This window comes from Dreissena polymorpha, chromosome 2, assembly GCF_020536995.1.
Source record: "Dreissena polymorpha isolate Duluth1 chromosome 2, UMN_Dpol_1.0, whole genome shotgun sequence".
Classification (NCBI taxonomy): domain Eukaryota; kingdom Metazoa; phylum Mollusca; class Bivalvia; order Myida; family Dreissenidae; genus Dreissena; species Dreissena polymorpha.
The window spans coordinates 138,166,137-138,191,653 of NC_068356.1; the positions used below are offsets into that span (position 1 = coordinate 138,166,137).

Here is a 25,517-nt window from a genome sequence, read left to right on the forward strand (position 1 = left end):
TTTTAAATAATTCACCGTTTTTCCGCGAATTTCTTTCTTCGCAATACGAAGTGCTATTCCATTAATCACCCAAACAATATTCTGTGTCTAAAAACCAAATAAACAGAACATAAATACAAAAAAGCTGAAGAACTCACCTCTCGCGCGTGGCGTTTGTTGTTCTCTGTAAGTGAAGTGCCATCCGTAAACGAAGTATTCGCATACCCGGCGTGAATTAATGAATTCTGTAAATTCTGTATTCCAAATCATATAACTTATTTCTATACAAAAAAAAGAGACATGAAAAGAACTATTGTCTACCCTTTGCGTTTGCCATTTCCAGAACATGTTTTCAGAGTTGATAACTTAAAGGGGCGGTCAACCAGATTGCTATATATCATGAAGAAAAGAAAAGTTCTAAATACCGTATTTATTTACAATTATTAGTTTATATTGATATAAATATCACAACTGGTATATTTCATTACTTTAAAAACGTGTTAAGTTTTCATATTTTCAGTTTATTCGGTAATAAGATTTTACTGAGTATGTCTACCAGGTAATTTGGAGAGTTTTGTTGTTGTTGTTATATTTTGTGATACTACGAGTATTGCTTATATAAAGTATTAAATCTCTCATTGTATGAGCATGGATGGCCGAGTGGTCTAAATGGGAGACTTTTTACTTTTTTAGTCCAGGACTCCAGGAGTCAGTGGTTCAAGCCCTGTTGAGGGTTACATTTTTTTATCCCATTTTCACCGCGACATTGACGGTATAACACGTTGTGGGATATACTTGTCTGTCTTCAACACTGTGGAATATACCTGTCGCGTGCACGGACTACTTTTCAAATGACGTCATGCGATATGCGCTAAAATTAGGTCGATATTGTTTGATTCATCGATCGACTTTTAAGGTCATCCATTCGAAGAAAATGTGCATATTTTGCAGAAAAAAATATATATGACATATTCATCAAAAGAAATGTTGAAATAAAATATAAAATTACACGAATTTTGTTATGTTATTTTTTATTTATATAAAAAAATACATTTTGTACGGCCCTGCTCAGTTTGTAGTAAAAAGTTGTCTGCTACAAAATTTATTGAAAAATAAATAAATAAGGATACACATTGAAATAAACAGGATTTGTAAGTAAAATGTCTGAAAACACATATGGTTTCAATATTGTTTGGGATGATTTAAGTGAAGAACAAGTTAAACCAGTTGAAATGACTTATGAACAGTTTAAAAACGAATTTGGTTTTGATGCAGCTGAAATTGTTGATGAGTTTACCCCTTGTGCAGATCCCATGCTCAATAACTTAGCAGGTGGCCAACCTTTAATTAATGATCAAAGTTTTGAAACAAATGAAACTCCAAATTCCAGTCTTGAAAGTCCCTTGGTTCAAAATGAATTTAAAGACATAAATGTTTCTGATGTTCAACAATTCATCAAAAATGAAGAAAATAAAAACACGGCCAAAAAAACTTTGAACGACACCAACAAGTTCAAACGTTTCCTTGCGTCGCGTGGCGAATACAGAGAAATGCACCATATTGAAGTTGATGTTCTTGACGACTACATTTCCACCTTCATATTATCACTTCAAAAATCCAATAGCACCGAGTATGAGCCAACTAGTATTCGAGGCATCCTTGGCAGTCTTGACAGAAAACTGAAGAGGCATCGTTTTCCATACTCGATAATGGCTGGCAGTGGGCCCCAATTTTCTCTGACTAGACAGACCTATAATGCCAAGAAAAAAAGCTTAAAGAAACAGGTAATCCATAATGCCATAAATGTTCAGACAAAAAATTGTGGATACCCACACTCAAACTTCCAGGATTTTTTCCAATAAGCATTACAGTACTGTAGTATAAGTAAAAAAGTAATATACCCTAACCCATCTGATTTTATTGTTTTTTAAGCCTTGAGCGAGAAAATATTAAATAACTAATAATAAACAACTGTGACAATTATGATCATTGTTTATGTTATAATAAAAATGCAGCAGTTGATGATGGGTACATAACATGTAGCACATAATGTACAATTAAATAAATCAAAACAAAATGTGTATGTTATTTTTCTGTATTCATGAATCAATTTATGTAAACAAAGCCCCCTTAAGATGTGTTAACATTAATTTTATTTTACCTATGTTTTTTCTTCTTTAATTAGGCACCTATAAAAGGTACCTTCGAAATAAAAAAAGATTAATTTTCCCAATACCCAGATGAAAAATTCCCAAAAATTAAGATTAGCGTGCGGGTATGAAAAAATACAAATATTTTTTCAAAATAAACAAAGAGCTGTTTTACTGTTGTTGACCTTTAAAAAAAGAAGAAACAAACAAGCAATAAAACTTTTTACATAAGGGTAAAGGGAACAGGCAATGTGAAGCAGCACCACTAACCGATGGAGAGCTTGAAGTCATGTGGCAGAAAGGTGTCCTTGGATCTCACAGCCCAACAGCGCTGGTGAACACTCTTTGGCTCAACAACTGTCTGCACTTTGGCCTAAGAGGCACTAAAGAGCAGTACAATCTGAGGTAATAAAGTTGAAGTTGTCCACCATCTGAAAAATGAAAAAATCATTTAAATAGCCATAAATAAAATAGTTATTAACATTATAAACCAGGTGTTGATTTGTTTTGATAACGTTTCAAGCACAAATATGCCATGCATTTGTTTGCAACACTTAAATTTTCCTTAATTTACCCGCCATTTATAAACAAGAAATATGTTTAAAAAAATGAATTTACTATTTATAAACGCAATAATGGCCAAAATAATTTGTTTTTCACAACTAAAATCAAATTTTAGTACTTAAACTATTCTAGTTTTTATACGCCCGTATAAAATACGGGACGTATTATGTGAAACCCCTTGGCGGGCGGCGGGCGGAAGGCATCACTTTGTCCGGACTCTAATTCAAATTGTATTCATCCGATCTTCACCAAACTTGGTCAGCAGTTGCATCTAGTTGATATCTAGGCCAAGTTCGAATATGGGTCATGCCGGGTCAAAAACTAGGTCATAGGGTCAATAAGTGCATTTTCAAAGGGGCCACTTTGTCCGGACTCTATTTCAAATTGTATTCATCCGATCTTCACCAAACTTGGTCAGCAGTTGCATCTAGTTGATATCTAGGCCAAGTTCGAATATGGGTCATGCCGGGTCAAAAACTAGGTCATAGGGTCAATAAGTGCATTTTCAAAGGGGCCACTTTGTCCGGACTCTATTTCAAATTGTATTCATCCGATCTTCACCAAACTTGGTCAGCAGTTGCATCTAGTTGATATATAGGCCAAGTTCGAATATGGGTCATGCCGGGTCAAAAACTAGGTCATAGGGTCAATTAGTGCATTTTCAACGGCGCCACTTTGTCCGGACTCTAATTCAAATTGTATTCATCCGATCTTCACCAAATTTGGTCAGAAGTTGTGTCTAGATGATATGTAGGTCAAGTTCAAATATGGGTCATGCCGTGTCAAAAACTAGGTCACGAGGTTACTTAGTGCATTTCAAGCATTTAGCATGGTGTCCGCTCTCTAATTGAAGTAGTTTTCATCTGATCTTCACCTAATTTGGTCAGAAGTTGTGTCTAGATGATATGTAGGTCAAGTTCGAACATGGGTCATGCCGGGTCAAAAACGAGGTCACATAGTGCATTTCAAGCATTAAGCATGTTGTCCGCTCTTTAATTGAAGTAGTTTTCATCTGATCTTCACCAAATTTAGTCAGATGTTACATCTAAGTGATATCTAGGTCAAGTTCAAATATGGGTCATGCCGGGTCAATAACTAGGTCTTGAGGACACTTTCAAGCATTGAGCATGGTGTCCAAAACCTTCGAACGGGCGTATCTTGTGACAGTTTGGCACTCTTGTTCCCCATTGACACCAAACCTACCATATTGAGATGTTAGGGTCTTTTTTTTTCAAAATGGCAAACTGATGTTAATTTTTAACACAATTAATTGCAAATTATACAGATGGGGTGACATTACATTGAAAGCTGCTGTTGATGGAACAGAATATTTGTATTATAACGAACGGCAGACAAAAACCAGAACGGGTGAAAATGTGGCAGATGTGCGAAGAGTGACACCTAAGATGTTTTCAACTGGAAAAAATGATTTGAGAAACCCTGTTGAAATTTATAAACTGTATTCGCAGAAGCGGCCCACTGGTTTTTCGGGACCCGAAGACCCTTTCTTTTTGGCACCGAACACAGTTTTTGGAAAAGATGCTTCCGGGACTAGTGGTGAGGGAGAGGTTACTTGGTTTATCAGACAAAGGGTTGGGATGAACAAAATGGGAAAAATGTTGAAAACAATGGCAAATGATGCTGGATTACAAGGGAACAAACGATTAACAAACCACTCTACCCGGAAACATCTTGTTCAAAAACTGAGGGAGCACAATGTCCCACCAACGGATATTATGGCAATAACTGGGCATAAAAATGTGCAGTCGATTATTAATTATTCTTGTGTCAGTGAAGAGCAACAAAAAAAATGCTCAAACATACTTGCCTGTCACACTCCACGTGCAAATAACATCAGCAGCTCTACCGCCTCTACATCTCGTATAGCCCATACTGCTACCTCTACCACAGACAGTTGTGATTCCTTCCCTCAAACGTCCAACTGCCCCAAGATGCAAAATGTCAATACACCCCACAACCCGATCAGCTTCCAACAGCAATTTGCTAGCTCGCTTCAATCACAATTTTCCGGAGCAACATTTCACATTGCCAACTTCCATGTTCACAACTACTTTACTCGCAACGAACACGACAATACACATAAATAAATCCACAATGAACGAATCACTGCCAAGCATCACATTTTTATTCTTCTTGATTCCTCCACTTTTTTGAAAATGTGACCAGTAAAGGTCATGACCGCATATGTTACACGCGTGTTGCGCATTGCTCTATAATTAGAAATGTTCAATATCACTACGCATATGTATTACTAGTATATTTCATTTTTGTTAATTTTGAAGTGTTTTGTTATAGCAAGTGTTTTTGTTAAAGGTATTAAATTATTTGAAATATTCGTAAACAATAAATATTGTTGATATTTCTATTATCGTTTATTTCTTTACATAATTCTCGAACTATTTTTTTGAATTTTACAGGTGTTAGCAGTTCATAACAAACAAAAACAAACAATCGTTCGCTGTGTTTCATTGTTTTTGAAGTTTCCAAACATGCCACGTTTGTTTATTATTTATCTTGTTTAGTAAAACTTCGATGGGATAAATAGAATACTAGGATTAGCGTTGAATACAGAGAAGTTTATGTTGCTCGGCTCGAACACCGAAAGCGCTCGCCAAGGCTCGCGCTCCCGGCGTTCTAAGCCTCGCAACATAAACTTCTCTGTATTCAACGCTAACCTAGTATTCTCTATATGTCCCCCACCACTATAGTGGGGGACATACCCCAGTATTGTTTTTGCCCTGTCTGTTGGTTTGTTGTTTTGTTTGTATGTTTGTGCAAACTTTAACATTTGCCATAACTTTTGCAATATTGAAGATAGCAACTTCATATTTGGCATGCATGTGTATCTCATGGAGCTGCACATTTTGAGTGGTGAAAGGTCAAGGTCATCCTTTAAGGTCAAAGGTCAAAATATGGGTCAAAATCGCTTATTTAATGTACACTTTTGCATTATTGAAGATAGCAACTTGATATTTGGCATGTATGTGTATCTCATGGAGCTGCACAAGTTGAGTGGTGAATGGTCAAGGTCATCCTTCAAGGTCATAAGGTCAAATATACGGGGACATAGTGTTTCACAAACACATTGCTTGTTGTTTTTTTATTTAAATTTTATTCTTGATATTTTACTGTAGATTTTTAGATCCAATGTTTAAATTTATTAATATAAAGCATTTAATGACGGTATTGTATAACTTTTCTTTTTTTGTGATATACAGCAATCTGGTTTACCGCCCATTGAACTCTTTCCCACTCAGAAGCTAAGTGAAAATGGCTGTATGCATATTAAACCAGATTTTTTAAAGGACTAAACATGTACAGGTATGATAATGCATATCTGAGCTGGAAAATGTACAGCAATATTTTTAATAGAATTGGTTACATATCTGGCATATATGTATGTGTTCTGATATCACGGCATTAAATGTTTCTGAACATAAGAGTCTGCTTTGAGTTTTAAAAGTTTGTTCACATTCTTTCTGTGAGAGTGCGACACATCTTTTTCCATGTCAACCCTGTACCACTTAAATACGTATTTTTACGCATTTGTTGTGCCTTGAAAATTTAAATTTAATTAAAGACCTTTCTTACTACATTAAAGTTTTAAATGCTTCATTTCCAACCCTTTGATACTGATGAGCAGCAGACAGCATAAATAGAGAATACATGGTTGGTGCCGAGATGTAGAAAGTTTATCCGGTGAGGCTTAGAAAAAGAAAATAGAGCGAGCTTTAGCGAGCCCTATTTTTCTTTTTCGGGCCGAACCGGATAAACTTTCTCCATCTCAACACCAACCATGTATTTGATTTATCCTGCTTCATGCCGTTGACACATTTTATCAAAGACAAATGATTAATTTACATAACAATATAATTATTCTTGTCGGGCCTCCTACATTCCTGACGACCGAATAACTACCGATTGTGTCACGCTAAAAATAGTTCCACATTAAACTGTTCCTTTTAATACTTTCCTATCGAAACTATTAAGAGAAGAAATAAAAACGAATCGAGGATGTGATATTTTTCTTGGTAAAAAATGAAATCAAAATGCATCAGCAAAACAAACACTAAATTTTATTTACCTTAATGACAACTTTAATCCATTGCTTATAACAATAAATGTACAACGATATACACATTCATTGTCTGTTCTTCCATCCCTTTGTCGGAATCCATTTTCTGTTTTTCCATCTCTATTATCGGAATGTATTTTAAACCACACTCTTTTTTGATAGCGTTTGTATCGAATGCTAACCATTCTGACTCAAAACCCGATTAACGAAACCGTAATCCTGTCGTAGCGAATTATTTTATTCCTATGGAAGTTAACACTTATGAATGACAAACACACACTCCGAAAATTGTTTATGATTCGTTCGATGCTTTAAAATATTAAAAAATACTGTTAAAACCACCACGTCAAAATTGTTGTCCCTAAAATCCTGAGAGAAACTAGATAGTATGTTTTGTCAGAGAAATGACGTCACACTAGATACGTCATAAATTGCGTAATCAAGTAAATGAACATGATAAATACGGAAGTCTGGTTCGGTAATATATTTTTAAGAAGATAAAAATGATGATATATAATATTACGATAACTTTCATGATGCGTCCCAATAAATTTCAAAGGTCAAATATTAGAACATGTTAATCGGCGCGTATGAATACATACTTACGGTTAGATCACGGTCACGTGATGTACTGCCGGATATCAACTAGTTTATCCGACCCTGCTTTATTTGAACAGACTGCGAGTTACTCGCATGCAGTTCTGGTTTTATCCTGTTAGCACATAGCCATTTTTACTGTGCTCCTGAATGGGAAAGGGTTTAAAAAAGGTCAAGGTTACTGTTGCTAAAAATAAAACATCAGTTTCTGCTCAATAACTTCTTTTGGATGGAGATTATGTACTGAAATTGTATGTTAATAGACCCATCTTGGGATTGCATTTTGGACTTGTTGGGTGGAGGTCACTGTTATTAAAATAGGAAATAGAAAAACGATTGTTTTTGGTGAATTTTTTTGTTATTTTGTTTTTCATTGACCAGCCTTGATGAAAATTAGTCTATCCCTTTCCCACTCAGAAGCAAAGTAAAAATGGCTATGTGCAAACAGCATAAAACCAGAACAGCCTGCAAGTTACTTGCAGTCTGTTCAGGTGTTATGCTGTTTGCTGCTCATCAGTATCTAAGGTTTGGAAATAAAGCCTTTAAAACTTGAATACTATGTTTCCATTGGGAAAGGGTCCCCCTACCAGACCCAAATTTGAACAAAAGAAAACCAATGTTTTGGTCGTCAAGGTCACTGTGACTTAAATAAGAAAGATGCTTTTTGCATAATAACTTGAATATGTATGGAGTTATTGTGCTGAAATTGTGAATGTTAGTAACTTAATTTGTATCTAGTTTTTGATTCCATTTGGGACCAGTTTAGTCAAGATCAAGGTCACTGCTTCTAAAAATAGATCAACTTTATCTGCTCCATTGCTTGAGTTTTTATGAAAGTATTATTCTGAAATAATTTGATCGGTTGCTTACATGACAGCCAAACTTCTTCTATTGAAGCCCAAACTTTAACCCTTAAAGCGCTGGAGCTGAATTTTAAAGGCCTTTGCAAACAGTTTGGATCCAGATGAGACGCCACAGAACGTGGCGTCTCATCAGGATCCAAACTGTTTGCTATTCTGATAGTATTCTTTGAAAAAAAATGAAGAAAATGCTAATTTTAGAAATTCTGCAGACGACATTTTAGCAGACGACAAATTTCCCAGCATGCAAAGGGTTAATGTAAAATGGGAATGTTTTTAACATTTTTTTTTAAGGTAAGACACGAAATCATCTCATCAATTTCTAGACAATTAAAGGCAAAGGTTGATGACTCAAACTGCTGACAGTAACCTTGTTCTATTTTCAGAGTCTAAAGCGCCAGCACTCATTCTGTGAGAATGCAACCCGCAAGAAACAGGATCGGTTGATACGACGACTGTCTGGGACCCTCTACAACACCAGGTACCCTTGTATAAATACAGGCCTTGTTCTGGGATAACTTGGCTGAATGAATGTGTATAAAGTATTGTCCCAGATTAGTCTGTGAAGTCCAATAAAGTAAACCCGTTTCCTGTTAAGTTTCTTTGTCTGAACAGCCCCTCATCCTTTCCAAAACACCAAAAAGAAAACACACAACAGCAGATTCGAAGTAGATATTCTTAAAGCTGCTGAAAGAGAACATTTGAGATTAAAAATAACAACATCTTTAGATATTAATATTGTTGACATACCTTTTCAAGGGCATGCATTAGGTTGCCTGTTGTTTCAGAGGCATCCCTACTGTTAGGTTTAATAAATTGTCAAGATTGCCCTCTGCCAAAACACAACAATTTCCTCTGGGTCTCTGTAAGTGTTAAGTGCAGGGGGCTTTATGTACAAACAGTGAGGGATGTTTACTTTGTTGTGTTATTTATGGCTTGTAAATGATGGAACTTTAATCACCTTCTAAAGAATGTGCACTCTATAACAAGTAGAATATGGCTCATTGTTTATTAGTGTTGCCTTTAGGTCCTGGCCTTGTGTTGGTCAGCAATCCTATTCAGCAGAAATATGATGTCAAAAACTTATCACTCATTCAGTTTGTGAAAAAAATACATTCTATTTAGAAAATAATTTCCCTTAAAGTCCCTTAGCAAATCAAATTTAATTCAAGTCCTTTCTTAATATATTCAAGTTTTAAAGGCTTCATTTCCAACCCTAAGATACTGATGAGCAGCAAACAGCATACCGTAATAACTCGATGTTTTCGGACACTTAAAAATAATTATTTTTGTTCGTGTCCGAAAACTTAGATACAAAAAAATATTCACAAAATACAAGTGTCCTAAAACTTAGAGTTGAAAATTTAAGTGTCCGAAAATAGCGTCAATTGTATCAACGACTACCGGTTATAGCACACGCTTGTAAAATACCATGCCGTTTAGTATAAATTACAATTATATATGTTTGCACTGCTTTTTAAATAATTTTATATGCTTAATTAATTTGACAGAAAGTTACTACAAGGATGTATTTGACCAACGAGTTCAAAGATGAGCATGTGATATACCGATACTCGCTAGAATGAACCTGTAATTAATGCAACGAGAAAAGCAATGAATTCTTTGTTTGTTCATTTCCATTGTTCGTAAAACTTTCAATAGAGTGTATCACACGTTGAAGCGTTTGTTATTTGTCACAGTTATTTTACTAAGAAGGGGAAGTACCATTGCGGTAGATAATTGAACTTTTAATTGGCGCTACCCCTGGTCATAACGCTTAAGCTATCGGGCGAAACCATTGTATAATACCGGTTTACAAGGTTATTTACCCAATTACGCACATGTAATGGTCCGTTGCCCTTAGGCATGTACCTGCCATGTTTGATGATGTTAATCTGGTTGTAAAACCCCATGATCGAAGTGTCATTAGATATCGAAAACAGGACCGAAATTTGGTAAAATAGCGCTGTAAAATGTATTGTCCGAAAACTTAGAGACATTAATTATGGACGAAAACTCGTGTGTCCGAAAATTAAGAGTCATGAAAAATAATTATTTTTGCTAAAAAAGGGGGTGTCCGAAAACTTAGAGTGTCCGAAAACATTGAGTAATTACGGTATAACCTCAACAGACTGCCAGTTACTAACAAGCTGTTCTGGTTTTATGCTGTTGCACATAGCCATTTTTACTTTGATTCTGAGTGGGAAAGTGTTAAAGTACTCAAGAAAAAAACATCGCCATTTTTACTTTGATTCTGAGTGGGAAAGTGTTAAAGTACTCAAGAAAAATGCACACCTGGCTGCTGATCTACAAAACTGTTTGGTCAGCCCTCCTACTTCTCCTTACAAAACAGAACACAGCAAATCACCTAAAGATATGGGCACCTTGATAAAACCCAAAATAATAGGGCATGGAAATTCCATATCACCTGTCTGGTTGCTGTTATGTCAGATGATAATATGCTATCATTCCTAATTTTCCTGAACACCAACATTGTGTTTTAAATACACAGCAAATCTGTTGTTGTCAATTATGTTGCACATATAGTGGAAGAAAAGAAGATTGTTATTATTCAGTTTAAAATCGCCATCTCAGTGCACAAACAGCGGAGTACAGAATGATGTAACTTTTGGTGTGAGCTTTTAGGTGGTCAAAGTTTACAAACACATTATTTTATGAAAGTGAAATGGCTTCCTCTCACCATGAGGACAATGACCGGATATTTTTTGTGATCTTCAGGTAATCTACATGATTATAGTGTACATTACCTGGCAGGCTAATTTTGCTTTGCTAAGCATTATCATATGGAGTTAATTTACATGTTATATTATTTGTTTGGCGCTGATCTGTTGTATCTAACATTAAAATTGAAAACTGATGCAACAGTTTTGCATTCAACCCTTAACCCATTTATGCCTAGTGGACTCTCCCATCCTTTTTAATTGGATCAATTTATTTCCAAAATTAGGGATGTCTTAAGTATATTTATTTCTATATTAAGAATATTTCTTACAGAAATTCCTTTAAGCAAACAGCGCAGACCCAGATGAGACGCCGCATTATGCAGCGTCTCATCTGGGTCTACGCTGTTTGCTAAGGCCTTTTTTCTAGACTCTAGGCATAAATGGGTTAATGTTTTGGATTTACTGGAACAGAAACATATTTCACACCATCTGCTGTACCTGTCTCGATTACTGGATTAGCTCACATCAAACAATGTACTTTTGTCCCGTAAAAGTCAAAATGTCCTATCAGAATATGAACACAGACCGCTGATAGGCCGTTATGGCTTTCAGGGACTGATTGATTGATTTATTATGTTGACCTACATCTTCCTTACAAATAAGGACCTCAGCTATGGTGATATGATTGTGTCTGACAGGCAGTTATTTCGAGGGCGTGTAGGTACTTTTATTACAACACTTTGTTTTACAACACGTAGTATTTCTAATGCATGAAATTATACTCTTTTTGGCAGTCAAGTTTACTTACCATGTAATTCTGTCTATAAATCCTCTTTTTTCTATACAGAATGCAAGTTTGTGTCAAAAGGTTTATATGTGCAAAACAATTTGTTTTTGCTTGCTGATTGATTTTGCTGCAAAACGTTTTTAAATCAGTCTTATGTATAAACAAGAAATATCTTTAAAAAAGATATACGGCGTTGATTGTGGTTGCACAGTGTCCGACAAAGCCATTGCCCGGAGCCCGGGGGCTACCGAAATTTTTCATCGGGCTATTGAAATTTTCCAGCTGACGTCCGCCGGGCTACTATAAATCTATAAGAGCGGCAGCCCGGTTTATTGTCATACATACGTAGAATAAACACGCTGACCATGTGTTTGTACACTGTGTATTGCTTATAATCCGATAACAAAGTGCAATCAATTATCTAATCAGTCACCGATCACTTGCGGTAATGTCTAAAACAGTAACAGTGTATTTTAATCATCCAATCAGAATCAACATTTGTCGTCTGCTAATTATATAATGAGAGCCGTTTGGATAGTTGGCGCACATGATGCAACATCATTTCGCAGTTTGGAATTCTTTGTACCGCAACAATGAGTAATAGCGACAACGTTTTTGATGTCGTTAAATATCCAAGGACGCCAAACATTAAATAAATCAAAACAATAGCGGATTCTTCAAAACGGTAACGAAACCGAAAATGGATATTAATGACAACTTTGTGAACGCGGTTAACACCTGCTATTTAGTTTGCATTGTCAATTAATAATTGGATTAATCGACTGTTCATCAATAATCCCATATATGCCCGATTTATATTTTTAAAACCAAATTATGGGTGGGTAATATAGACGATAAGAGTCAGAAACACAAACGTTTGGAATTTTCTAAAGTGTCAAATGAATTTCGGCATATGGTTCTATTTAAAGATATGATGAAATACGCTCCCAATCAGGACCGTTGTATTGCAACATGCGTAAATAACCTGCCACCTGTTACGAAATTCTACATTTAAGAAATGAATTTCTTTGTCCTGATAAAAAGCCCGCGAAAATTGGCGTGGGTGTATTTATTTGTAAATAAAAATTTCGTAGCGGGTACAACATTGAGATCATTTAATTTCCATTTAAAGTTTCGTTGTGAATTTCAACTAAAGTACCGGGGTATCTCGCGAATTATTTGGCATCGACATTTTCTCTTAATAAAGTATCATGTAAACACGCTGTATCGTTACCGTTACGCTGTATCAGTTCCTTCATTATTGAAACAATTATTGTTGCAGTTAATGATAGGTAAAGACTTCAATGAATGAGATCAAAGATAGCGAATGTCTTTTACTGTGCAGTTCTTAGCTGCAGCAAACGCAGTACGGGATGATACGCGGAGTTTTCGCGGCTTATTTTACATTATTACATATTGCTGGTCATAAACGTATAGATACAAAACAGAAAACCAAAAGAAGAATGGAAGTGAAATTAAAACATATGAGTCAACCGGTAACACGCGAAGTATCCGTATATATTTTAAATATTTATCCGCGCGTTCTTCGAACAAACCTGTTTTAGTGGTTTGTCTGGCGTTGCTATTTGATTCGATTTTTAACAGTATCGAGAATCATTGCGTTCATGCTTAATTCATTTGTCAATATGATGGCATAATTCTTGTTAAATTAATTAAAAATAATATTTATCGTGGTATTGTTGTAAAACACATTAAGAATCTATTATTGACATACCATATGATATCGCTGGATATCTTCATTTAACATTTGTCTGGTCTTAAGAAAATTCTAGTTCACCTAGTTCACGCTATAGCGTCTTTATTATGTAACGAATATTTTCCTGGCCGCGAACTCCGATCAGCACATAGGGTAGAGACGCAGCGATGACCTGTATGTAAACTCTGACATTCACACACAGTGGCCGCAAATTGACCCGATATACCTCGCGAGTTGAAATGCAATGCACTAAAGTGAGTCTTCGCTTCCACTGCTCTCTATACTTTAACATGTTAACATGTTGACAGGAATATGGAAGTTAGTAATAAATATGAGAAAATAGCCTTTAAGTGCAAACGTTCTCGCGCTGAAAATCTTCTGAAAATAAAAGGTGGACGCACAAACTGTATTGATGTCGAGATTGAGTGTAAAACTGTTCTATCTATTAAGCCTTTTCATTAGATATACAATTGTTTCATGCTGAACACGAAGTAAAACAGTGTTACAAAGACGCGGACATGTTTCCAATGTTCTGGTCGTATTCTCAAATCAGCCAATGCAGTCAATGAAGTGTATTCATCTGTACTTGGCCGCGGGAAGTTTTATTAGAATTCTATTGGACGCTAACAAAGGTCAGGCTAAGGTGAAAAGCTGGCTTAATACAGCTTACGCCGAAAAATAATAATTGTTTCATATTTTGTATGTTTGAATATCATTGTCATTTTGATCTCATTAAGGCATTTCCTGCACTTCAACAGTGTTTGTGGTGTTCAGCACAACATACAGTGGATATACTTCCTAGTGAATGATATGCAGCTGAAGTGGTCTCTATTGAGTACTTCACTGTTATAATCAAATATAGCATGTAACAATCAGATGGGCATGTTAGGTGATTTACGGATATTATATCAACCAAAGCCAGAGGAATAGAGTTTTTCTGTTGTCTGTCTGTCCATCAGTCCCGCCATCGGTCCGTTCGTCAGTCCGTCTGTCACAAACTTTTCAGGGTTATATCTTAGAAACTATATAAAATCTAAAAGTTGCATTTTCATGGGTGTATAGAGAAGTGCAATGCACAAGAACCATAACCCTACACTTTCTGAAAACTGTTTGCTATTTATGTATGATGATGTAACTTTTCAAGGCTAATTATCTCAGATATTATACAAGATTTCAACATGAAACTTCATGTTTGTATTATAATGACATATCAATGAGGAGAAGTGCCATGCACTGGAACCATTACCCATACACTTTCTTTAGTTATTTTTATGCCTCCGAAGGAGGGCATATAGTGATCAGGCTGTCCGTCCGTCTGTCTGTCCGTCACACGTTTAGGTTTCAAAAAATGCTCATAACTTCTATGTCGCTTCAGATAGCAATTTCATTTTTGGCATGCATGTGTATATGGACAAGGCCTTTCCATGCGCACACAAATTTTGACCCCTGTGGCCTTGACCTTGAACTTAGGGTCCGCATTTAGGTTTCGAAATCTGCGTTTAGGTTTCGAAAAAAGCTCATAACTTCTATCAAGCGTTTATAGGGGGCATAAGTCATCCTATGGTGACAGCTCTTGTTATATTGTAACTTTTCAGGGCTATATCTCAGATTCTATACAATATTTTAACATGAATTGCAATGCATAAATACAATAACCCTACACTTTATTATTTTACAGTGATTGCCATGTTCCTCCATCTTTGCTATTCATGAAACAGAGCTACATTCATTGTGAATGTTAATTGATTCATAAAAAGAAGTTATCTACATTCTGCTGCAAATCATCATAGGTACAAAATGTATTCGGTGGGGGAAATCAATCCAACATATTTGCTTGTTACAATAAGGTTTGTATTAACTAAACAGTTGGTCAGTTTGTCCACATAAGCAATCTCTTCCACATTGTTCAATTACAATTTCAAATAAATCATCACCATAAAGTGTCAATGTTCAAGTTACATTTTTACTCCTCAGTGATCCAAATATTCCAGAGTTGGTTGCCCCTGAATATTTATTATAGCTGACAAAGTGGTGAAGAGGGGGGGGGGGGGGGGAATTGATAGATTTGACCCCCCCCCCCCCCCCTCCCCCCTGCTGTGACTGTTTCCTCTTTAAAACAAGGAATCTTTTGTTAATTCTAAATAAATCTTAGCCTCATAAATTTAAAGCACTGTTGGTTTTTTGCTGCTGAAAAGTTAGGTAGACCGAATTTCAAAGACAGCACAAGACATGTTTTATTGCAGTGCCTCAACATACATGCCATTAAACAGCATGTTTCTTGGTTTATTTGTCTAATTTATGGTTCAATTGTTCCATAAATAACAAACCTAACTCGGGAATAGATTGAATTGATAACTTTAGACCAGATATAGCACTTATAATTCTATAAACTTGTGTTTTGGCAAAAGATGTGGATTGGGGCTAATGCATTTTATTTGTCTGTTTTGTAAGTGGTTATACATTTAGATTTATAAATAAGATTTCTTCAATTCAGATCAACCAGAATTGATGATAATTTGCCACTTATTGAAATGAATATAAATTGATTGTTTTCGTTCAAACATTGATATATTTAGGAATATGAATTGTATAATGTATTAATTTATATTATTTTATATCACAAACATTGATTATCAGTTAAATACAAATGATAAAGGCAACACAGGAGGGGTTAAGGGGGAGGTAATAAATATCAACAAAATCCTGACATGACAGTAACACAGTGGTAACTTTTAAGCTTGCATTGTATATCTCATAAGTCACTCCTGCTGCTTGTATAAGTTAAAAATATATTATTTTAATTCTAAATCATACAGTAAGACAGGCCTAAAGGTATAAAAATATCATTGTCAAATTATGCTAAATAAATTGGTTATGGCCATTAAAGCCGTCAAACATTTCATTATAATAATTCTTCTGTTTGCATGGAATTTTCCTTTGTTTCTTTGCATATGACCTCAATCCCAATCTCTCTCCTATAATGAACTGCTAGTATTGCTTTGTTTGGACCATAAATAATACAATTATTGTATCTCATTGATCGGTCTAGCCAGTCAGCCAGTGAAATCTTTGATCTGTCACATGACTAAGTCTGATGTCTCATCGTTAAAGATTATTGGAAAATGCTGCCAACTTCTACGAAATAGTGTCTGTGACAAACCAAGAGTGCTTTTTGATGGGGGGATAAGTTTTCTTTGGTTTTGTGTGACTGGGATGTTTCGATGGATGTTTGACAGAATTCTTTATTGAAGACTTTAACAACGACAAAGTGTTTACGGTGACAATTTGAAATCAATCAAATTGAGTAATTACTACAAAATGATGCAAGATGTAAAGATTCTTATATATTTTCCTCCTTTCATTTGTAACTGCAATATTATTTGCTTCTTGGATAAAAACAAGTAAAGGCTTCGAAAAATGTTATTAATCCATTAATAAATAAAGATTTTTTGACTGTCATCTCAATTTCTTTGTGTTGTTCAAAATGTCATGAATAATTCAACAGTTTTCTAAGGTCTTAATTGATTTCCAACTTTGATTTAACTTTTGAAGCGGTGATCTTGCCAATTTTGTGCCAAATTGAAAAGAATATTTCAGAAAGTATTAAGAGCTCAGATGTGTGATTTTTCCGAACAACCATTTAGCGTTATTGGAAAAGTGATCGGATGTCTGCAGATTTTGGACGATACGTCCTTCCCACATAGACAATTTATTGGTCAACAAATATCTTTGTATCATCTCTACGCCTGCTAACAAGAACTGCGTAGTTAGAGTGTCCAAATTTGGAAATATAATGGTGGATCGGTGTCTCTTATTAAGGAGCTTTGCTTAGAAAACAACCACATTATATATGCATCTTGTGAACATTTGGAAATTGAAAATTGGGAAATTGAAAATGGGTAAATACAAGTGTCTCATCTGATGACATTATGGCGTGTGGGTGTGAACAATGACATGCTCATTATGGATTTAGGGGATGAAGAATTATTCTAACTTTATAATAATATTAACTTAGTTCCAACAACACACCATGAAAACATCAAAGGACATTATATAGTTCAGTGTTTCAAATTCAACTTTTGGATATAGTTTAAGAATTTCAAAGACCTTCTTGCTTGTATAAATCCTTCTTGAAACCAAATATTGCCTAATAAACAATTATTAAACCATTTCTGGATATATTTACAAGTGAAGAGTTTGGGGAAACCTAAAAGGGAAGTATTGAAAATTCCCTCCTCTGGTAAAAGGACAGTTAAGTACAATTTCCTACCCTGAAGTGTCAGTAAACTCCCTTTCTCTGGTTTTGCAGTCTTTCAGAATGAGTGGAATACTTAATTAAGTGCTCTTCAAACCAAAACGGATGCCTCCTAAGTCAACTGATCAGTGCTTTATGAATTTTAATTGCTCAAAGTACTTGTAATTTGCCCAAGTTTATTTTGGGTTGTTGATCTGTTGAGGTTACATTGCACATAAAAGATGCTGCGCTGTATTCGAAGGATACTCTGCACTAAATGACTACAATACCCCAGGTTGGTAAAATGGGCGTTGGATTATCGGACGTATCAGAATGACGTGTAACAACTAATCTGGGACAACTCTTTATTATGCTTTCCGAAAATTTTCGAGGGAGCATATAGTTGCCAGTTTGTCCTTCCTTACTTCCTTCCTTACTTTCAAATCCTTCCGTCACACTTTTGTTACAGTTTCTGACTTAGCGCCTTCAATATTTTACCGATCTCTTTGTTACGTAGGTACCTTGCATGGTCCTCTACCTTTTAAAGAGGTTTGAGGTCACTGGGGTCATGGTCAAGGTCACCAAGGCTAATAATAGATTTTCTCAAGGTCAAACAAGGGGAGCATCCATCGTTTTCAAGGATACTTGTAATGGACATGTATTAAGCCCAGAGAGTGGCTCCTATGTGTGGGTTTTGACCGAAATTAATTTTACTGGACAGTAAAATAGCTTACTTTTGAGCATTAACACATTTTTGTTAATAAAGAAATGCTGTAATATTAGTGATTAGTATTAAAATCAAATAACCTTATAAAGTTGTGTCAATATTAAAAAATAATTGTCCTTAAATGATCTATTCTTTTAGTAAAAAAAATGGGTTTGTGCATAAAGACAGCCAATATTATTTATGATACAAATTAATATTAATTGCCACTCAAAATCATTGCTCTTATTGCTCTCAAGAAGATGATAACAACCAATAGGGCCTGAGTATTCTAAAAAAAATGTTTTTAATGGTCAGTGATTGATATTGGCATAAGCCCACATGTCCTGTACTGGAAAATTGTAAACTCTTGTTTCTTAAGTCTTGCTTTCACATTGGCGGGTATGACGTCAAGTAATAATATGAGACGCGTTCTGAGAAAACTGGGCATGATGCATGTGCGTAAAGTGTCATCCCAGATTAGCCTGTGCAGTCCGCACAGGCTTAAATCAGGGAGGACACTTTCTGCCTAAATTGGATTTTTGCTAAGAATTTAAGAGACTTCATTTTAAAGAAAAATGTCATAAAAGCCGAAAGTGTCGTCTCTGATTAGCCTGTGCGGACTGCACAGAGAGGCTAATCTGGGATGTCACTTTACGCACATGCATTTAGCCCAGTTTTCTCAGAACACGTCTCATATAAGGATTTCAGATCGCTTGATTAAACTGCAATTCGCTGAGGAGGATTATGACATTGGCAGTTAAAATAACTTTTTGCAGCAACAGCAAATTGTATTCTCAAGAAAAGTACTAATTGGTGGGTGGAGGATATTCATACAGTTGTCTATTAACGATAAATAATTCAGTTCAATGTCTAATCCTTGAGTACTTAATAACTTAACCTTTCAAACTTCCGCTGCAATGACCGAAATCGCCTGTTTTGCAAATGTTGTTGCCACTTGAACGATGAAGTGAATGCGGGGGAAATTGGCTCAACAAAATAACACAAGCGTCTTGAGAGACTGTATGGCTATATGAAACCCAAAGTGCTAACAACACCATATTTAGAAAATTTACACTTGATATATTTTTAAGAGAGCGAAAAATTCAAGTTGTTTCTGGGAAATTTAATGTCGCAATTGTGTTTTTTGTGTGTGAACGATGTGAAGGGATTTTATATGAGTATGTTCTTCATAATGCATTTGGACAAGAGTGAGAACTGTACTGATTGTGAAATGTTTTTACTTTAAGAAATTGGAAGTAGTCCTATAGTATGGTATATTAATGCAATTTTGTTACTGGATATATATGTAGTGAGACGACCAACATTGCAATTGTTTTAGTTTTATTTATGTTTTTGCAAGCTGTTTTTCTACTCTAAATGTGCAGCCTCCACAGTTATGTTTTTGCTGATGTATTCAAAGTATAACTTTGAAGGTTATAAAGCTATTCTAATGATGCAAATAAAACTCAGTTTGAAGGGTTCACGATAATCTCTGAACATATTTTCTTGGCAACATTATATAGTTCTGGTTGTTTCAGGCTTAGAGTTGCTGGCATAGGTTTTCTTAAAAGCCCATTAATGCTCAAAATCAAGGAATATTTCATAAAGTATTTCAGAAAATTAAGTTAACACATACAAAATCAGTGTTCTTTATAGCAAAAGACACAATTTCAACTCTAGAGGTTTTATGGAAGCATAGATTTAACGAGATACAAAATGCTGTTTTTTTGTGACAATATATTCCATGTGAGTAATTCCCGCGCTGATATCCGACGCTGCCCGAAGCCAATGTCGCGCATGCTGGTAAATGTTCGGATATCATCTCATGAAATTCACATGGAATATATTGTGACACAAAAAGTAAAAACAAGCATTTTTTTAAAATATGTTACCAAACCACATCTAGCATTGAAATTTTGGCTATTGCTTTAAGGAACACTGATTATTATGCCCCCAAAGGAGTGCATATAGTGATCAGACCGTCCATCCGTCTGTCTGTCTTTCCGTCACACTTTGCATTAAGGTTTCAAATTTAGGTTTCAAAAAATGCTCATAACTTCTATGTCGCTTCAGATAGCAACTTGATATTTTGCATGCATGTGTATCTCATGGAGCTGCACATTTTGAGTGGTGAAAGGTCAAGGTAATCCTTCAAGGTCAAAGGTCAAATACATGGCTTCAAAGCAGCGCAGAAGGGGGCATTGTGTTTTTGACAAACACATCTCTTGTTTATGGTTTAACTTTATTTTATCAAATATTCTTGATTTTGAGTATTTATGTGGCTTGAATTATATTTTACATTAACCCTTTGCATGCTGGGTAATTTGTCATCTGCTAAAATGTCGTCTGCTGAATTTTTAAAATTAGCATTTTCTTCGATTTTTTTCAAAGAATACTATCAGAATAGCAAACAGTTTGGATCCAGATGAGACGCCACGTTCTGTGGCGTCTCATCTGGATCCAAACTGTTTGCAAAGACCTTCAAAATTCGGTTCTCGCACTGAAAGGGTTAAGGTCACGCTAAAAACATATTCATACACACAGTCATTAAAAACAGCTCTGCATGAAATTTCATTATTTTTTCATTAACTCTTTCCCACTGACAGAACCGAAGTGAAAATGGCTATGTGCAAACTGCATAAAACCAGAACAGCCTGCGAGTAACTAACTGTCTGTTCAGGTTTAATGCTGTTTGCTGCTCATCAGTATCTAAGGGTTGGAAATGAAGACTTTAAAACTTGAATTTATTAAGAAAGGTCGATTAAATTTAACTTTCTAAGGCCGACTACAAATGCGTCAAAATACGTATCTAAGTGGGAAAGGGTTAATTTTCAAAGTTTGTAATTTGATATTTGTTTGTTTACCATTTTATTGATATGTGAATTTGGGTTGCGATAATAAAGTAGGAAGTTTTTATGTTTTATTTTAACTTCCTGATATTTTTTTTTTGCATATACAAATATTATGGTCAGTTTACAGTTGAAGTTTATAATGCACAAGTGCATTTGAAGAGTAAATTTGTCTACTGTGAATATTTTAACTGTCATCATTGGTTTAAAATTAGTATGAATTAGTGTATTATAATTGTCATGGATGCATTGTTGAAACTTTTTTTTTTACCTTTTTTGAAGTTCAGAGCTGTCATATGTTTATGTTACTTTTTATGATTTTAAAATAATGTCAAAGCATTATAATTAGAAGAGAATTAATAACAATGCAGTTTCATGGACCAATAAATGAATAAAGCCAAGGAAAATATACCAATGAAATACCCCAGGTACATCAGTTTAATTTGTGCTAATTAAGCCTAGGAAAAGATATCACTTTATGAAGTACACAAGTTTAATTTGTTTATATAGTGCTAATTAACAACAGGAATCTGCTGGTGTCTCCGACAGTGTGTGTCAAATGTAGAAAATCATAATCAAATGCCAGCGTAAAGTACAGGTTATTTCATATCTAATTTGTGAAACAGTACTAACATTGTGTTACTGCTCATTGGACAAAATGCTTGCAACAATGTGGGACAAGCCAACGATCATGGACAAGTGCAACGTGAAGCTGGTCAAGATGACACACTGGTAATTGCCTTTACATCCTATATAATAGTATATCCCTTTCCCTGGACTCAGAAGCAAATTGAAAATGCCTATGTGTAAACAGAATAGAGTAACTCGCAGGTTGACATTAAAAGGTTAAATATGTATCTAAGTGGTAAAAGGTTAAATACGTATCTAAGTGGTAAAAGGTCAAATATGTATCTGAGTGGTAAAGGGTTGAATCATATCTAAGTGGTAAAGGGTTAAATACATATCTAAGTGGTAAAGGATTAAATATGTATCTAAGTGGTAAAGGGTTAAATACATATCTAAGTGGTAAAGGGTTAAATACATATCTAAGTGGTAAAGGGTTAAATACATATCTAAGTGGTAAAGGGTTATGGATAAGACACTAAGAGCGATAACTCATGGCTCTGAGACCACAACAGACTGCAGCTAAGTCTTAGATTTTGAGCCATATTCTTAGTCGTAAGTTATCACCTATAGTCTTATTATTTCGTATCAGCCATAACATTTGCCTTTCCTTTTCAGTTAACTGCCAAACTCTATTCTTACTAAATTATCAACGATAGTCTTAGTCTTTTATTATCTGCCATAGTCTGATTATTTTATAATCAACCATAGTAAATTTCGAATTGTACCATAGCTGTCTGCCATAATATGCACCCTATTTGCACTTGTCATGATGTTAACAACAACTTGCTAACTTTCTGACACTTGTCCAGTTTGCCATGTCATAAAACCGTCCAGTCACTTGTGAATTATTAATTGATGGTTATAAAATAATTCATCAGTTTTGTTTGCAAGGTTTTTTGCCACTTGACAGTTTTATTTTGTGTTCACTACTATTTGCAAATTGGGTCATTAAAGTCCTTGGTAGATTTCATCATTCACAGGCCTGCAGGTGTCTCTTTTATTGCATCAACGCATTGGCTGTCATATCGGCCTAATTGGCCATCTATAATAATGGCAATAAATAAAAGATTTGAAGGACAAACTTGCATATTTAAAGATAAGATATGTGAGGTGATTGTAAAAGTTTGTTTGTGTTATTTGGTTAAAATAGAAAGACAGTAACCGTGTACATTTTTTTTTAAATATATAATTTTTATGCCCCCCTTCGAAGAAGAGGGGGTATATTGTTTTGCACATGTCGGTCCGTCCGTCCGTCCACCAAATGGTTTTCGAATGATAACACAAGAACGCTTAGGCCTAGGATCATGAAACTTCATAGGTACATTGATCATGATTTGTAGATGACCCCTATTGATTTTGAGGTCACTAGGTCAAAGGTCAAGGTAACAGTGACTCAAAGTAGTAAAATGGTTTTCGGATGATAACTCAAGAACGCTTACGCCTAGGATTATGAAACTTGAAACTTCATAGGTACATTGATAATGACTGGCAAATGACCCCTATCGATTTTCAGGTCACTATAAGGTCAAAGATCAAGGTCACAGTGACTCGAAACAGTAAAATGGTTTCCGGATGATAACTCAAGAACGCTTGCGCCAAGGATCACGAAACTTCATAGGTACATTGATCATTACTGGCAGATGACCCTTATTGATGTTCAGGTCACTAGGTCAAAGGTCAAGGTCACGGTGACTCGACACAGTAAAATGGTTTCCGGATGATAGCTCAAGAATGCTTATGCCTAGGATCATGAAACTTCATAGGAACATTGATCATGACTGGCAGATGACCCCTATTGATTGTCAGGTCAAAGGTCAAGGTCACAGTGACTCAAAACAGTAAAATGGTTTCCGGATGATAACTCAAGAATGCTTACGCCTAGGATCATGAAACTTCATAGGTACATTGATAATGACTGGCAGATGACCCCAATTGATTTTCAGGTCACTAGGTCAAAGGTCAAGGTCACAGTGACTTGAAATAGTAAAATGGTTTCCCGATGATAACTCAAGAATGCTTAAGGCTAGGATCATGAAACTTCATAGGTACATTAATCATCACTGGCAGATGACACCTATTAATTTTCAGGTCACTAGGTCAAAGGTCAAGTTCACAGTGACTTGAAACAGTAAAATGGTTTCCTGATGATAACTCAAGAATAATTAGGCCTAGGATCATGAAACTTCATAGGTACATTGATCATGACTGGCAGATGACCCCTATTGATTTTCAGGTCACTAGGTCAAAGGTGAAGGTCACAGTGACAAAAACTTATTCACACAATGCCTGCCACTACAACTGACAGCCCATATGGGGGGCATGCATGTTTTACAAACAGCCATTGTTTACTTTTTTTATCAATGCCAGAAGATTGAACATTGAAAAAAATGTATATTTAGGTTTGCCAGGGTAGACAATAATCAGTCAGACAATTCAAATTTCTACAATGTTAAATCATGGTCAATCATGTTCTTGACCACAGTGTTTCATGTGGCATTTGATGGGTGACCATGATAAAACGGGAATGACCATCAAAATCAATGAAATACCATGGTGACCTTTCATGGTCAATATTTTACCTGGGCCACACTACTCAGTTGGTTAATATTTAGGTTTCCTCTCTTGTAACATGGAGGGCCCAAATGCTTGTTTGGTCTCCATCTTTTTAAAGATTGTGTATATTTTGTATCATGGAGATATAATTTAGGGATTATAATATATTGTAAATATTTTCAATTATCAAATAGATTAAATACCTTAGCATTGTAACGCTGAACAGCGTTACAATTTTAACAAAAACAACGGGTCACTTGGGATGCAAAGATTACAATCTAGAGGCGTCCTGACCCACAAATTTGGCGTATTTGAAGCAGAAAAAATGCAATAAATCCATAGATTTGTTATCTGTAAGTAACACAATGATGTACAGTGTTGCATTGATCAAACGTTCTTGCCTTGAATCGGGTGAGCAATGCGTCTTTCCATGGTTCCTCTTGTGCTACACTGAGTTGTTGAATTATGAAAACAATTTGCCATATGAGCCGCGTTCTGAGAAAACTGGGCTTAATGCATGTGCGTAAAGTGTTGTCCCATATAAGCCTGTGCAGTCCGCACAGGCTAATCAGGGACGACACTTTCCGCCTAAACTTGATTTTCGATAAGGAGGGACTTCCTTGAAACTTAAAATACCATAAAAGCGGAAAGTGTCGTCCCTGATTAGCCTGTGCGGACAGCACAGGTCCGCACAGGCTAATCTGGGACAACACTTTATGCACATGCATTAAGCCCAGTTTTCTCAGAACCAAATCATATAGAGAGCAAGGGGCGATTTTCTTCTTTCTCTCACATAATTTCCACCTTTTCCCTAATTTTTAGAAACAGTTGTATTATATTGTTCATACTTTCATAATTTTGTTGACTGTTTTATTTGAAACGGTGAATGTTTTATAAGTGGGTGGGGAAAGCAAATGAACCGGTGCCAGAAGTTTTGTGAAATCAAATCCCAGGGTATAGGAAGTCTGATTTATCATTTGCACGGTTGTTGCACTTAATTTCATGACCATTTCTCATGCTGCACCTGTCAGTGTAGTATTCCAGGCAGTTATTACATGTGACTGTGTCATTATTGTTACACCATGATTTACGTCAGTGCATCAAAACTGGTAGC

General features: G+C 35.5%; 1 protein-coding gene across 15 annotated transcripts in view; it reads left to right on the top strand.

The window, feature by feature from the left end:
* The window catches only part of LOC127869169 (ras-specific guanine nucleotide-releasing factor RalGPS2-like), a 146,790-nt gene that overhangs the window by 50,563 nt on the left and 70,710 nt on the right, over positions 1–25,517 (top strand). For 13 of the 15 annotated variants that reach the window (XM_052411500.1, XM_052411503.1, XM_052411483.1 and 10 more), the window contains exon 2: positions 8,633–8,727. Coding sequence is in view for 13 of the 15 variants with exons in the window: in XM_052411483.1 (XP_052267443.1) it covers positions 8,633–8,727 (95 nt within the window). In the remaining 2 variants the exon portion in view is untranslated. Of the gene's footprint in view, positions 1–8,632; positions 8,728–10,694; positions 10,986–19,577; positions 19,592–21,733; positions 21,956–25,517 lie in introns of those variants that run through there. The other 2 variants (XM_052411489.1, XM_052411494.1) reach the window with 2 other exon arrangements.